Here is a 16,809-nt window from a genome sequence, read left to right on the forward strand (position 1 = left end):
CTTGCAACAAAGCCCGTTGCCAACTGTGCCCATATATCTATTCAGGGGACACCATCACAGGGCCTAATAACATCAGCCACACTATCAGAGGCTCGTTCACCTGCACAGCCACCAATGTGATATATGCCATCATGTGCCAGCAATGCCCCTCTGCCATGTACATTGGTCAAACTGGACAGTCTCTACGTAAAAGAATAAATGGACACAAATCAGATGTCAAGAATTATAACCTTCATAAACCAGTCGGAGAACACTTCAATCTCTCTGGTCACGCAATTATAGACATGAAGGTCGCTATCTTAAAACAAAAAAACTTCAAATCCAGACTCCAGCGAGGAAACTGCTGAATTGGAATTCATTGCAAATTGGATACTATTAATTTAGGCTTAAATAGAGACTGGGAGTGGCTAAGTCATTATGCAAGGTAGCCTATTTCCCCTTGTTTTTTCCTACCCTCCTCCCTCCCCCCCAGACGTTCTGGTTAAACTTGGATTTATGCTGGAAATGGCCCAACTTGATTATCGTACACATTGTAAGGAGAGTGATCACTTTGGATAAGCTATTACCAGCAGGAGAGTGGGGTGGGAGGAGGTATTGTTTCATGGTCTCTGTGTGTATAATGTCTTCTGCAGTTTCCACAGTATGCATTCGACGAAGTGAGCTGTAGCTCATGAAAGCTCATGCTCAAGTAAATTGGTTAGTCTCTAAGGTGCCACAAGTACTCCTTTTCTTCTTGAATACAGACTAACACGGCTGTTACTCTAAAGGCTACAGTAAGGGATTTGTCCTTTTAATCTGACTCAAACCTCTCTGCTTCCTAAAATGAGGCAAAGGATTTGGAATATGCAGCAATGCTGTATGGCAGGGTGAGGAGGGAATGTCCTGCTGGGACAGATAATGTGCTGTATTAAGGCGTGGGAAAAGCCCAGTTTCGCACTCTTTTGCCAAACAAGAATGGTAAGGCAGCAGTCCGACTAGGTTGAATAATTGGATCAAGTCTAGACCTTGACAAATAAGAAACAAAAGTGGTGTTTAGTTAGGGATGATCAGAGCTATTAAATCAATGAATGTGTGAAATGGTTACTGCTGGGCCCAGGGCTCCCCGAGGCAAACCCTGACCTTAGCATGAATGTCTTGGCTGAGCACTGGGGTTTGGGATCCTCTCCTGAAAAGCAGATTAGCAGTGAATTTACTCTATCTCCACAGGGGTGAAAGGTCGCTTTTGTTTGCCTTGTCTATTGCAGCCTTTGGTGCACCCCATAGACATTAATGTATTTATCCTCCCAAAAGGAGGTAGGGAAGTATTAATAGCCCCCAGTGTACAGACGGGGACCTGAGACACAGACTAAATAGCGGCTTGTCCAAGGCCACTTAGGGAATCTGTGCAAATCCATGTGCAGAATCCAGATCTGTTTTATGCTAGCCCAGTGCCAGCTCTCATAATCATATTGTGAGTCTCACCATATTTGCTGTTTTTTCCAAAAGCCCCAGCCCCTGGAGGCATGTGCCTATGTGAGAATCTCAGCTTTCACAAAAATGAAAGGCGAGTTTCTACCTCTCCTGGTGGCAGAGAACAGCTTGAAAACCTGTCCCAAGCAGACACTGAAGATGCAAATAACCATCCCTCCCCATAATTCATTTTTTAAAAAAACCCGGATTTTTAAGACCAATCTTACGATTGTTTGGACCTGACCGTGATCTCTGAACACTTGGTCATACCCTGCCCCACTCCAATGCAATACTGTTGCAAAAGAAGCAAATGCAATTTGGGGTTGCATTAACAGAGGTATAGAGCATGCAAATCATGGGAGGCGATAGTAGTGCTCTGCTCGGCGCTGGTTAGGCCTCAGGTGGAGTACTGTGTCCAGTTTTGGTCACCACTGTATAGAAAGGATGTAGAGAAACTGGAGAGGATCCAGATGTGAATGACGAAGATAATCAAAGGGATGGAACGCAAGCCATGTGCTCAAAGGCTGAAGGAACTGGGTATGTTTAGTTTGGAAAAGAGGAGATTAAGGGGGACATGACAGCGGTCTTCAAATGCTTGAAAGGCTGCCATAGAAAAAGATGGACAAAAATTGTTCTCTCTTGCCACTTAGGGTAGGACAAGAGGCAATAGGCTCAAACTACAGCACAGCAGATTTCGATTAAATCTCAGAAAAAACTTTAACTGTGTGTAACTTTGTAACAGCGGCTCCTCTTGAATGAATTAAAACCAGGATAATATGACTCTTTCACTGGAGCAAGGAAGTTAGATGGAGAAAAAGGCTGATAGCAATGAAATGCAAAGGAGAGACAGAAGGGGAGAGTAGAGAGATGAATACAGTACATCACTGGCTCAGGCGTCTGATCAGGCCTGTTCTACAGTGCTGTCCCTGCCTTTACTACAGGTACCTTGCTGTAACCTGCTTTGCTCTGCTTTCTAGGTTGCGCCTGCATTAGGAGAGTCACCCTTCTTTAGCCTCTCCTCCTATGCTCTGGCTGCAGCTGTGCAAGCATTCCCCTGCTTTCTAGTCTCCTACCAGCTGGTTCCCAGCTTGCACCGGTGCTGCAGCAACATCTGAATTCTGCTTTTCTGTCTCTTCACTGTACTCAGCTCCCCACCTCAGACCTGCAGTACTGCACCCTTCCAAGAGACCCTTGCTTCCTAGACCCCCCTCGGTCTGGTCTCTAGCCGAGCTTCCACTCCAGCATTACAGAAGCTCCCCTTTCAGTCTTCCCCAGTTCCGCTCCATGCGGCACCCTCACGGTTCTCCTCCTTTCCCCTCTTTTCCTGTGCTCTGCTTCCCAGTTCAGACCCTTACTGATGTAAGGATAATAGCCCCATCCTACTCCACCTCTAACAATAAAGTCCCCTAGCAACCAACCGACAATGCCATTCATTTGCTCCATGACAGCCTTGTGCTCATTAGCAAGTTTCCACTGAATAACATGCTTTAATGTGTCTGTGCATGACAGACTCTGCCAGATTCTGTCTGAGCTGAAGGCAATCGCTCTGAAGCGGCTCAGGCAGAGCGGTAAGCACATCCTGCAGGAGTGTAGCAGTGCCCTTGGTTTAGGAATCTGCCCCGCTGTTTTCCTGATCCTTCTTAAAAATTAGGATGAACGGGGCTCAGGACTAATACTGTGCGAATAACTGAGTATTTGGTTTGGGTGCAGGTCTGAAACACCAGGAGATTGGAGGAGGGGGAACAGTTGAATTGTTGTGGTTGACCCAAATTTGTGCGTGTATATATTTTTGCACAAAACCCTTTGCCTTGCACTACTCAGAACATCAGTCTCGGGATGAGTGCGTTGCTTTAATGAGGAACAGACACAGGCCAGCAGCCTGTGGTGGAGTTGCCATCTTTACCATATTGCTCTCTGTACTCATCATGCGGTGATATTGTATCTTCACCTCGTAATGCAAATGTGAACAAGTCACAGAGTTGCACTGCCTCTAGGAGGCTTTTAAGAGCTCTCAGAAAACAGCTCTCAGAATCTGCACCTGCAAATAATTCAGTGGGCGTTTAATAGCTCCGAGCCTAGACGCGCATGCAGGTCAGGTAACCAATCAGGACCGTGTTATAAAATAGGACCATTATAAAGAACCACAATTATTTTGATGAGCAAAATCAGAGGCTGAGGTCAGTCAGGGCCTTTTAAAAATCAGGGCCTTAATTTCCTGGCTGCTTGTTTGTGGGGCAGCAGCCCCCTCAAAATCCAGGCTATTCCTATGAAAATCCAAATCTGTAGTACTTGCTGACTGAAAGCTAGGCAAGAGGCCTGACAACCATACGGCAGCTGCAGACGCATGGGGAAGCTGGGTTGCTCAATTTAGATTCTGGCTAGAGAGAATTCATGACCCTGCTATTCTCAGGTGTTTAACCATTCTGAACAGCAAACACTTAACGAATCCTAGGAAACCTCTGCGTGTGTTTCTAAGAAACTCCCTTTGCATGAAGAGGTCTGGACCTGTGCCACTGTATAAATCGGCACTCGGCCATGTGGCTTAACAATTAACCTTTTTCTTCTGCCCCCTCTGCATGATGACACATGACATGTATGACACTGACACATTACATGTTGGTTGTGTGTTACTGCTCTGTATGACACTGGCCTCTTTGGTTTTGCTAAAAAAATGACCCCAGTAGCCTCTAGTAATGGCTCCAAACCTTGCTGTATCAGGACTGTACGAGGAGGGTGGTTGGGATCGTTACTGCAGAGTATTCCATGAACTAGATTCACCCAAGCTAACATAAAGAATTATAAATCACACATCCTTGTGCCAGCTACTCCCCCGACATCTCAGGGGGATAGTCACCTGGTTGCCACAGCGTGTCTTCCCTTATGGTTATAGTACGCTAAGGGGGTGCAGCTTTAAATTTCAATCGGGACTCCATGAGAGCCTTGTCAACAGTGCATTGTTGCTGCAGCCATGGCCCTACCCCAGCCAGTGCTGCCCATCTTCTTGCACCCCAACAGGTCTCCCCGCAGAGGAGACATGGTGATTGTTTTGCTGTGAGCTTTCTGTCACCATCAGCGGCCTCCACAAGAGTCTATGACAGTAGAAACTGGCACAGACCTGAGAATGAATTGGTGGAGCTGAGAATAGAATTTCTTCCAAGAACATGATGGACCAGTGACCTGTGGCATCAGTCAGTGCATCTCCCTTAAAGTCAGTTCAAAGGGACTAGGGAGGTTCTGAATTTTTGGGGCCAGATCTTCACTGGGTGTAAGTCAACCTAGCTCCACTGATTTCGGAGTCTGAAGAGAGGAGGCCCATTGACTTCAATGACGCTACGCTGCTTTGCAGCAACCGAAGATGAGGTGTTCAGCGACATCACAGAGATCACCACCTCTGGAGTCGCACAGCTGCCAAAATTAGGACATCTAAATGGTCCACCAATGAGGAAAACGTCCACTGGAAGCCATTTGGGGAGAAGGGTACAAGACTATACTAACGAGTACACTGTTGTAATGTGAGTGGCTAGTGCCAAAAGGCAGAGCTGATGGAAAACTGGGACTGTGAACATACACGTAAGGGGCAATAACAAAAAACACAAACCTACCGCCCCACCAAAAAACAAGCAAAGAAACAATTGAAAAAATCTTGGTGGCAGATTGCCAGCTCCAGCTGCCTTAAGTGTATTTCAAAATAAAAATACACAGTCAAACAACTAAAATATCCCTGCACCAAATCTGTCACCTACAGCCCTTTCAACGGAACATTCTTACTTTGTTGTTATTTGTCAGCCACAGATGTGAGCAGATTACATAGCAGTTAGCAATGGGACTCCACATGTTTCTGCAAGACAAAGCATAAGCCAAGTTCCTGGATCTGGGATTTCTTGACCCAGGGCAACTCCCTCTCTCTGACCAGCAACTCTTTCCCAAAAATGTAAAGGCCATCCCAGGATAGGAAGAAAGGAAAAGCAAAAAGATGATGCGCAAGAGTCTCTGAAATATGAAGTGTTATATTTAAAATCCCAGCAGCCTGGTACCACAGACAACTTTGTGTGTCTAATACCTGCATTTTCCTATCTCTACATAATCTAAACTTTCTGGTTGTCTTAGATTTTTTTTTTTAAAAACAAGATAATTCCCATGGAGGGGGAAAGGGGGAAGTTAATTTTGGCTTGATTCTGCCATTGTATTTATGCTGAGTAGTTACTATATCCGTAGTCTACTGAGTTTGGGGATAGCAAGGTACTACTAAACATGAGTAAAGGTGGCAGAATCAGGCCTTCAGAAATGCAGCCACTTCTGGGTGGGCACAGCGCATAAGTTCACTAACCCCCAATAACAATAATTTAGGACAGAATGAAGAGAGTGCTCTAGTATATTTTCTGATATTTAAAATGCTGGAATGTGGTTTTTGTTTTTTCACAAAAGTGTACAGAATTTGAACACCCTCGCTCTCCCCATCATTTGTCAAATTCCTTTTGCTACTAAACAACGCATTTAAGGACAACACACATGGTAATGTGCGGTTCCCTCACTGTGGATTAGAAAACCGATTTAAGTCCATCAGAAACCCTGTGGTCCTGTTTAGGATCATGGGTATCGAAACCAAAGTCATAGGTTCATAGAGTCCAAGGCCAGAAAGGACCCTTGTGATGATCTAATCTGACCTCCTGTGTCACACAGGCCAGAGAACTTCCTCAGAAGAATTCCTTTAGAACTACTGCGCATATTGTTCAAAACACCAATCTAATCTTGATTTAAAAATTGCCAGTGATGGTGAATCTCCCATGGCCCTTGGTAAATTGTTCCAATAGCTAATTACCCTCACTGTTAAAACTTTACACCTTATTGCCGGTCTGAATTTGTCTAGCTTTAACTTCCAGCCATTAGATCTTTGTCTATCAAATTGAAGAGCCCATTAACAAATATTTCTTCCCCATGTAGGTATTTATAGACTGTGATCAAATCAGTCCATTTAAACCAGGCACTGTAACATCAATCCACGAGGCAAAGAAGTTTAGCTATTGTGCTGGAAGGCTGCATGGAATGCCAGAGAGGTGGAAGTTACCACGAATGCTTTATTCATGAGGAATTAATTATCCAGACTGGGCTATCTACCAGAACTATTCAAAAAGACCTTTGAAAACCTATTTGTTTCTGGGGAAAAAGGTAACACAGTGTCCCCACTTGTCTGTAGGGGATACAAATAAGACAACCCTACAGGCTTGGTATTTACCTTTCTGTTGACCTGGCTGGTGAATCTGGTATCCCCTGCTACAGAATGCAGAGCCCCAAGTGATGGAATTCTGTTCTAGCCAGTGGTAACTTTCACTTCTGTCCACCAATAGCTCCTATCAATAGCTCTCCTTTAACCCCCCACAAGTAGAGCTTCCTCTCTTCAGGGAGGTTAGAGATTAATCTAGGGTGATGTCAGCTTAGCCTAGTCTCACACAGAAATCTTTCTTCACGGCACATAAAAGGTGGTCTCTTAACTCGTGTTTAGCTAATGGCACATCTGGTTAGCAGCTAAAGTTAAGGTCTATAACAGGAGCCTGGGGTTGAACTTGAGCTGCTAACCTGAGTTAAAAGCTGGGTTGCTGGGTCTTCCCTGTTGTTTAGCTAACCCGAGTTAAGAATACACCTTTTTTTGCAGTCAAGACACACCCATAGAACAAGGTGGCTTTTGCATGTAGAATACACCCACCCCGGAAATCCAGGAGACTTCTGCCAGCTTAAAGGAGCAGGTCCTACCACATTGCTTTGCCACTTACTCTCTTTAGGCAGCTGCTCTAATGAACTCCTTTATTAATGAAGTCAGCAGGAGTCCATCTGATTGGGTCATCCATTGTGAGGACTATTTGTGTCTACACTTCTGAAAGGATGGATGAAAGAGCCCGGTCAAGGAAATAAGTTTGCAAATGACTTTTCCTCTCCTGACAGACCACCCACCTCATAACAGGGCTTGCCTGGAGTTCACTGGAGAGTACATGCCCTCCTCTGACTGCTAAAGGCCTAAAAGGGAGCAGAAAGAGGTCGGGTGAAAGCAGGGTCATGGCCCCACCCTCTGTTCTGCAACAGCCAACAGAGCTTGTATTAGGGAATGTAGTGAATCCCCTCCAAGCATGATGCAGCTTCTGCTCTGCCATGTCTCCTTTGTGAGTCCCCAGGAGGGATTCTGGCTGACTCAGCAGCCTGGAGACCTGGTGTTCCAAGATCCGTCTCAGAATGGATGTTTCAGAGCTGAGTTGGAAGCGTCTGAAGACAGTTTAGATGAGCATTGCTGACACAACCTAAACTGTAGTTTATTAGCACAGATGGGATCATTATAAGAAATGGGTACATCTGATGTGTATTGATTTCCCACCCGGTCAGTGTCTGGCATAGACTAAGTGCACTGCTTAGTCAGCCCTTCATGCTTCTAATCCTTCCTATTGTGATTCAGCTTCTTGTCATTTTCGCTATTGTTGGCATTACCAGACATTTCCTAGCGCTGGCCACCCGTTTGTTTGGGGGTGGGGTAGGGGAAAGATGGGCAGAGTTATCTACGTCTCTCCACTCTTCCCGTGTTTTAACCCCTTCCGGCTTTGAGACATTGTGCCAAAGCCGCTATTCTACCAGCTCTGGAAGACTGGACTGGACTGTCCATGATGCCCCTGAACTCAAGGACAATGCTGCGCTACATTCAGGGCGCACACCGTGCTCACAACACAGAAGATGGAATTTCAAAGGGAATGGCAGACGGTGCCTTCATCTGGAAAGAGGGTGGCTTATGTGATGTTACTTGGTGGGCCACAGTCTAGTATTGAACAAGAGTCTCTGTCACAAAATCCACGGTTACATTAGGTGCTCGTTGGCAAACTTACTGGAAGTCCAAGCAGAGAGGTGAGCGGAGTCTGAACTAAACGGCCCTGGAGTCTGGTTCCTCTGGCTCAGGGCTGAAGCATTTTGTTGGGTTGGGGTAGAAGACACTTGCTCTGCTAATGTCCTTATTGTATCTGCTCTGCGCATACATAGAGACCCTCTGTCTCCAGGGCTGTGAATCCTCTACCTGTCAACAAGGCACTAAAGTCATGTATAAAGTGGGAAAAGTGGAGAACCAAGGAAGTGAAGAGTAATATCTGCTTTCCTCCCTCTTCCAAGCCCTCTCTACTCTAGATCCCTTCTCGTTAGAAGGGGCCCTTTCCCTGCTACTCTGGCTTGTCTGTCTTGTCATTCATATGGCTAAATCTGATTTTTTCAGTAGCTTCAGGGGAGGGAGTTGAGAAGACAGATGAACCCTTGGACAATGGCAGTTGAGTTTGCATAGACTCAGATACCATTTGGACATTGGACATCATGGATATGTTCTGAGCTCTGATAAACTAGTGCAATTTCTCTCTTGTAAATCTTGCAGGTGTGTCACAGCATCCGATTACTTGGGCAGTTACCCTGTTTTACAGAAAATTCTTGCCCATGTGCTGGGGGTATCCAAAGCAACACTAGCTCGGTGGTGTAACTCAGCTGAGTTGTCTAGACGGCAAGGTAGGTATGTTACAGCATGTTCTCGCCTCTTACATGCTGCTCTTTCAGTGTTGCCGAGTGCCAGGAAAAGGATTCAATTCATATATGTTCATATACCAGCGTGGGAAAGCACCTGCATCACGTTGTCTCACTCTCTGTAGCTAACAAGAAGGACCTTACACAGCTCTTTCCAGGTACGTAGCTGTGACATGGTGCCAGGCCACTCCATGCTGCCCTGTGGAGTAGGGTGAACCAGAGTTCAACTTTCACTGTTCCTTGAACCAGTGTTCAAGACAAGGGCTGTTTGGGAGACAGAGATGGGAGGATGCAGTTGGGAAGCTGGGCGCCACAGATAGGCCCTTAGGACTGGATTCAACCCTAAACTCAGAAACCTTCCCATTTCTGTTTCAGTTTAAGTTAACTTACTCTACTCTCGTATTATAAACAATGTCTCTCAAGGAAAAGACCTTGCTAACTACCATGGTAGCTCCCCCCCCCCCCCAGCTGAGTTAGTCTCCCAGCTTACAGTAGTTCATAGTATTGACTTGTTTTATGAGAGTACCTAGATGCCTCAGCCAAGATCACAACCCCCTTCTGCTAGACACCGTACAGGCGCGTGGTAAGAGACCGCTCCGGAGCCTGAACACCTCTGAATTTGTGCCAGCGTTACCTCACGAGGGACAAACAATGTTATTCCACATCAGCCTTCTCTGGACTTCATTGAGCTTTCCCCTTCTGCAGTCTGTTCGCCTCCGACTGAAGTAAACGGCACTGAGCAACACCGGTCCAATCAACTGCATTTGGCGATATGAGTTTTATAGGGCAGCTTGGTTTTGCTTATCACATAGGCAGCTTAACATTCAAACTTGAGCACCAAAGGCAGGAATATTTACTTGCAGACAAAGATAAGTCAAACCGTAAATCCAGCTAAACGGTATCTACAGCTCCGACTCGACTAATGCAGCAAATTATCCCTTTTGGTTTTACTGGGACTTGTGGCTGAAGGTGTAAAGGTGGATTCTTCAATAAATAGCTCAACAGACTCACCCCAATTCATTGGATTGTTCACTTAGGTTTAATTGGAAGGAATATCAGCCTAAGTGAGGCGGAGTGATGGGATAGACAGGGGAGGGAGCATGTCAACCACATTTTAATGGACAAATGCGATGAGAAAATAGAATCTGCCCAGTTGATGGGAATAATAATGGGAAAAACATGACCTATAATATTTCTTTCTTAAATCTGAGTGAACCCTCTAGTAACGGGAGTGCATTAAAATGTGCATTGTCTTAGAATTTATGTGTAAAGCTACAGTGCCCGGCAAGTCATCCAAGCCGAATCTTTACTTTGTTGGTAAAACTAATTTCACAGTGCTACACGGTCCCAAAGCACATGGCACTAGTACAGGGGTAATAAAGCACAGGAATGGTACTTACACAAGAAGTAAATTGGACCTGATGTGCTAAATGGGAATGAATATCCTTCTTCTAGCCATGTTCAGCTTCTGCCCTAGTGTCCCTAGCAACACTTATTACTTTCATGTCTGCAGCAGGATTCATTACCCTCCCTCCTAGTCCACCTACCACAGAGGATGGGCTAAGAAAAAAGGAGGATCCAACAATCGGTGTTGAAGGGGGAGGGAGAGAAGGGGAGAGAGAGTTTTCTGAGGAATAATCATTGGATCCTTAGAATCAGAGTTAGTGATGAAAGACATATGGAGTCATCTGGTCCCAACTCCTACCAGCGTGGGATTATCCACTGCATTCTCCAGTGCTTTATCTATAAATGGGCATCCATACTGGGTGATTGTTTCTCAGTCTAATAGACTTCTCTGTTGGGAAATTCTTCTTGATAGTCAACTCTAAATTGTCCTTCTCTTACTTTCAGCCCTATTAGTCCTTTTTTCTAGCCCCTTGTCTGTTAGTGGCCTTGCTTCGGGGACAGAGTATATTACGCTATGAGCACCAGCCTTCTTTGTCAGAGCTGCTCTTTGACCTTGTGTTAATGGCCAGCTGCAGCAAGGGAAGGGATGGGGATTGAACGCTGGAGGGCGATGAGCTCTGCTAAGGTTCATGTGCGGTGACCCTTGAGACCCCTCTTCCTTTTGCTTAATCCAAGGCTTTGTAACCCAAAGGGAGAAAGGGGCGTGTGGGGGAGGGATCCCAAGCAACCAAGACAAATAGAGCTGGCAGTGAGAGATTCTTCTGCATCTGACGGGGCTGTGTGCACCAGGGCCAGGCCTTTGGGAGCAATAATGGAGAGACCAGGCTCCATTTTCCAATGCACTGCAAATTAGCTATCTTAGAGGATAGCAGGGTGATGGGGAAATGTGCTCACGTTGCAACCTAGTTAAGGAGTGAGGCAGGGGAGGCGACTGGAAGGAAGACTCCCTCAGCGTAATCACTGGACGAATTTGCGCATGTGCTCCTCTCAATGCTTTTCTTTTGGGTTAGTATGAAACTGTGTAAATCTGGGGCTTGAGGGGTCTCAGGCTGGCTCATCAACACCACAAAAGCCATCATCACAGCTGGCCCCCTTGCTGAAAAGGCACTGAGAATAAATGACTCCCTTGCTCCTGGAGTTGGCCCACCAAGGGCAAGGTTGAGTTTGATGGGACCAATGACTGCAGCGGAAGGTGAACAAGGCGGGACTGGTGTTCTGTAAATCATTCTAGGACCTGCAGGCTGCGGTGATATTGCACTGACTATGAAGATATTACAGAACTGTTCCAGTGTTCTGTGAGTCTTGCTTGAAGGATGTTAAATAGACTCACCAGTGTGGGAGCTGTCTTGGGAAAACAGGCAGCTAGCAGCCATCCGTGTGTCCTAGTTGCTCTCTGAGGTTCTTTTAAAGCAGCATAATCACTAGGCTGCCATTGAAGAGATCGCTCAACTCCTTCTGTTCCTTATACGATGATTTAAGTTAGCAGCGATTTGCAGCGCGTTCTAACACCCTGCATTGTTCTCCGTACAAGGGGTTGGTTGGTGTATGTGGTACAGTAATAATTTGGAATGAAGGTTATACCAATATCTCAAGCAGATTCCCCTTCAAAGAGAGTGGAGCTGAAAACATTCTCTAGAGGATTGTGCAGCTGAGGCCGTAAGCAGGATGCCAATATTTTATTCTGAACTCAATGTAACGTTTCCAAAATTCATTGCCAACAGAGTTCTTGACCCTGGGAATGTTAAGCTTCTATAGCTGCTGGGCATGTTGCTAAAAAGTCAATACATGTTTTACAGTTTCATTGTAATTTCATGGCCCTGGCCATATCTGATGATCATTCTGTTTTCTTGGAATAAGGAGGAGAATAACCTGGATATCCATGTCCACCTGAAATGGATTCTGGCCTTTTTATGTATGTGCAATTGCCCATCTTCTTGCCTATCTAGCCAAGAGCATGTGCTGCTTCACTACTCGGTTTGTGTGCGCACATCCCATAGGGACATTCAAAAGTAGCGTGTGCTGAAAATCCGGTTCTTCCTAGGCAGCGCCCTGAACTGAACCTGCCTAGTTAGGAATCTGATGAGAGGAAAGACCTTTCACTTTTCAAATCTGATCCAAAGTAAGAGATTAAAGAATCCCAAAGGAAACACTTATTGTATGATTTTTGAGCACAAATACACTCCAACTGAAGGTGTCCTGCTGTACAAGAAAAAAGACACGAGGAGTGCCCAAGGCTTTTCTTTATGAGCGGGGTCGCCACAGCTTGTAGGCAGCAAGATTAAAAAATAAAAAAAGTGGTGGTAGGGAGGACCAGGAGATAGAGTGGGAATGAAAGAAACCAAAAGCAGGTGATTAGGGATACAGCACGCAATCCACCCATAAATTTGCCTGGAGATAGATGAAAAAGCCACCACCAAATGACAGAAGCATTTGCAGCATTTTAATGGCCTACCCTTTCCTTCCTTTGCCTATTGCTTTACTTTTAATGGAAGGTGCTGTCTAAGATGCCAGAGGCCCCTTATAGAGCATCAATTATTTCTCCCATTTTTCCCCTTGCAATCAGAGCTCCCCCCTTTCCTCAGCATGCGTGTGAGACCCTCCATAAAGATGGGCTGATTTTATAGACTTAAAACAAACCAAACCAAAACCCTCTGGAAAAGCCCTATGCAGGCATATGTATAAATTAGATGTAGAAACCCAGATCTCTTCTGCCCATCTTTGATGGAGAGGAGGAACTGCAAATGTACATTGTGTTTAGGGCAGTACAAGAGGGTACAGTCTGTGAGTACTGGGATGGAATTAACCATAGGAACATTTAGGCTAATAAAACCCATGCTAGTGTGTCTCTCTCTTCTGTGCTATTGATTAGATTGTGGATTAGTCTCCCAACGGAAGCAGTAGGAGCCTCCTGGTTTATGACATTTAAAACTATACTGGACAAAGCACTAGAGGACGTGATATAGGGAACAATTCTGCATTGGCCAGTGGGTAACATAATAAGGTGCTTTTCTAGTTGCTTAGATTCTAGGGAGGTTGCTAATGTAGAAGGTAAGAGATTTCCTGGTATATGTAGAAAAAAGCAGGGGACAATCATAGTGTCCTGGCTAATGTCCATTCAATTAATAAAACAGATGGTAATGGACAGGGCTGCATCTGAGGGATGGCGGAGCACATAACAGCGTAGAGATACCAAGAATGATAGCGCCTTTGAAATGCCTAAGTTGGACAGATAGCTTGGGACTCTCGGCATTGGAGTGGGAGGTCTACCGTGGACTGCTATGGGAACAGCATAGGTAGGCAAACATGAGTGCTTTGGAAAATCCCACTCATACAGGCTGCTATATAATGCTATATAATGACTGCACTATCAAATTCAGTGGGTTGAGAAGTGCCTTGGACTACCCTGGCATATGAAACATATTTCTGTCTGTCAATTCTGTTCTGCTACATAGATACCAGGCTACATGTTTAATACAAAGATGGGCCCAAACCAAAAGACTGTCCCTATAGAGGTGCAGGCCGGATCACTACATCCAAACACCTGCAAACTTTGGGGAAGTTGATTCTGATATGATTTGGAGTCAATCCTTCTCTGCATTAAAAGGAAATAATTTCTGTATGTGCTGGTGATTTAAAGCCAATATTAGTTACATTAAAAAATGAAACCAAAAAAAAGGTGTTCAAGGGTTAAATGAAAAATATGCCTTTAAAAAAGAGATTCACTCGGTGTTAATAAGCACCAACTGAACTGTCACTTGTGTTACCATCTGGCATAGTGCACCAGGGCCTAGAGGAGTACCGGAAATGTTACAGTGCCCTTGTCCTATGACGGGATCTCTGCTTATGGTGACTAAACCATCAGCAACTCCTAAATGATAACAGATCTGAAAATGCAAAATACTTCATTGGGTTAGCTGTTTTAAACTAAAGATAATGTTGAATTTGAAGAAACAAGTCTCCAGCCACAACAAAATCCTCAGCCGGTATTATGGGAGAGTGGTGCAGATTTTATCTGGCTAGAGTAGCTGCGGTGGGGACAAATGAATAGAAAGAGTGAAGGCCTTTAAAGCTACTAGTTTCCTTCACTGGTGACTGATGTGCATGAGCGTGCCTTGCTGACCTAGATCCTCCAACTTTTAGCTGAGTAGTTCCATCTTCTTCAAGGGGGTACTCCTGTGTATAAGGGTTGCAGGATCAGTCCTTAATTCTTCTGTTCCTTCCAATCTTTAGTTCCTCCTTCTGTCTCTTTCACACTCTGGAGATTTTCAAAGTACTGCAAAGGAGTTAGTCACACATCTTCCATTGAAATTAATTCTGATTGGCTGTGATTGTAATACAATCATTGCTGAAAATATAGCACAGAAATTTCCAATCTGTTGCCGGTCCACAGACCACTAGCTGATGGACTCTGCAGAGCATGCTGGTCATCTGGTGTGGGCTACTCCCCCTTAATTCCAGCTGCTAAATAGCATTAAAAGAAGATTGAAAATACAGGAATACTTTCCTACTGTTACTTTTCCTGGAGGGGATATATATATATATATATATATATATATATATATATATATATATATATATATATATTGGCCAGCACAGCCGTAATCAGGGAAACATGAAAATCTGTGTTGGCAAAAATGGCTATGTTTTATTGTTAGAGTGAATAATTAAACAGATTAAATGTGAATATCCATACAATAGATATTTAGAATTGGCACAATGTTAGGGACATCAGCTATTTATAGCTTCATAGGCCTGGAAGAGACCTCCAGGTCATCTAGTCCAGTCCCCTGCATTCATTCTGGAGTACAAAATAATTGCATCTTGATCTGAGGTTGCTGGGTCATGACATCACAACATTTGCATGTTCCCATCTTGACATGGGTAAGTGCCTGATCACATTGCATCATCATGCCGTGATGCAACATAGTGAGATCAGTTGCAATCCCAGTGTTTTGGTGTGAAGTTCTGCTCTATACTGAAGAATGTCTGATCTCAGGCTTTATCACAGAAGCTAAACAACCCAAACAGCATCACTGATTAAGTTACAAAATGAAGTTGTTTTAGTATCAATCGTTAGGTAGAAGCGGACAGATTTAGTGTTGGATGGATAACAATTAAAGCTGGGTCCAAATCAAAATGCATCAAACTCTGGGAAATTCATATCTGGACGTAGGTCCAGATCAGAAGTTTGTTGGTGGCCCTTCTATCGTCAGAATGAGGTGAACCAAGACCCTAGACTCAAACACTTGTGATCTTTGTGAACACTTGGATCTGATTCCTAACTGTGCACCTTGAGCTCATCGTTAAGAATAATACCAATAACACAAGGAAACCAACACCACTGTAACAGCAAAGAGTTCACCTATTTTTACTATAATCTGTCTGTCTCTGAATTTCTGGGAGGCCTATCTCCATAATGAGTTCTGTTAGGGAGGTGGAAATTGAATCAACTACATTGTGCAACAATTTGTCCTATTAAGCAGGTAAACAAAGTGTCCTATTATCTATCAGACAGTCCAGAAGTCAACTATCCACATGAGCAGATCCACTAGATCAATGTATAGAGCAAACTACTTGGAGACATTCCCTTTATAACATCCAGATCAAGCACTGGGATGAACTATTCTGGGCAAAGAGACTAACTCCGGTTGGATCAGAATTAGACTGTATTGGAGTTCTGCATGATACTTTGATAGCTTGGAACACAACACTCACCCCAATCTTTAAACATCTCCAGTAGAGTCATTGCCAAGACATACCTGAGCATTTTAAAGGACACTTCAGACCAAAGTTTAATGAACCCAAATGCAACATTTCCCCTCCTTCTGATATAATAACCTATGGAATGGGATACTCACTATTGGGCAGAGTCATTAAGTTGATATTCCCGGGACCGGTTGAAGCACTCCTGGATTCCAGAATCTGCCCAGAGTCTCATCATAGCTGACAGCAGCTCTGGGGAGAAGGGCTCTGTGTCCTCCATTCGACTTACTACATCACAGACCATCTTAGCATCAGCCTAGAGAGGAAAGAAGCAACAGGTCACATGAGTTGCTGAGATGTATTCTGGAACTGGAGAATTGTCCTCTCCTTCTTGAGACTCCTAAATAATTGAGAGAGTCCTCAGCTTTAGAGCCCACAAGTTTGAGTCATGTTTTAGGATTCATAGCAGAGCCATCCAGTAGAGTAGCCAGAATTAAGGCCGGAATGAGGATGTGTCAAAGAAGCCATTAGGAAGCGATGGTCTCCTAGTACATATTTGCACAATCCACATTATATAAAGTTATGGTAGTGAAGTATGTCCAATTAGCAAATGGACCAATATGTATAATGTATGTACATCTCATGGGCTATTCAGCAACACAAATAACCCAGATACAGTGCAGTTACGTATGTATGTAAATTACCAGTAAAGTGAGG

General features: G+C 44.5%; 1 protein-coding gene across 3 annotated transcripts in view; it reads right to left on the reverse strand.

Moving 5' to 3' along the window:
* Nucleotides 1-16,809, reverse strand: part of GNAO1 (G protein subunit alpha o1) — a 299,044-nt gene that overhangs the window by 74,859 nt on the left and 207,376 nt on the right. For all 3 annotated transcript variants that reach the window (XM_073307480.1, XM_073307481.1, XM_073307482.1), the window contains exon 4: nt 16,248-16,408. In XM_073307480.1, the coding sequence (XP_073163581.1) occupies nt 16,248-16,408 (161 nt within the window). The remainder of the gene's footprint in view (nt 1-16,247; nt 16,409-16,809) is intronic.

The sequence above is a fragment of the Lepidochelys kempii genome, chromosome 12 (assembly GCF_965140265.1).
Source record: "Lepidochelys kempii isolate rLepKem1 chromosome 12, rLepKem1.hap2, whole genome shotgun sequence".
NCBI lineage: Eukaryota > Metazoa > Chordata > Testudines > Cheloniidae > Lepidochelys > Lepidochelys kempii.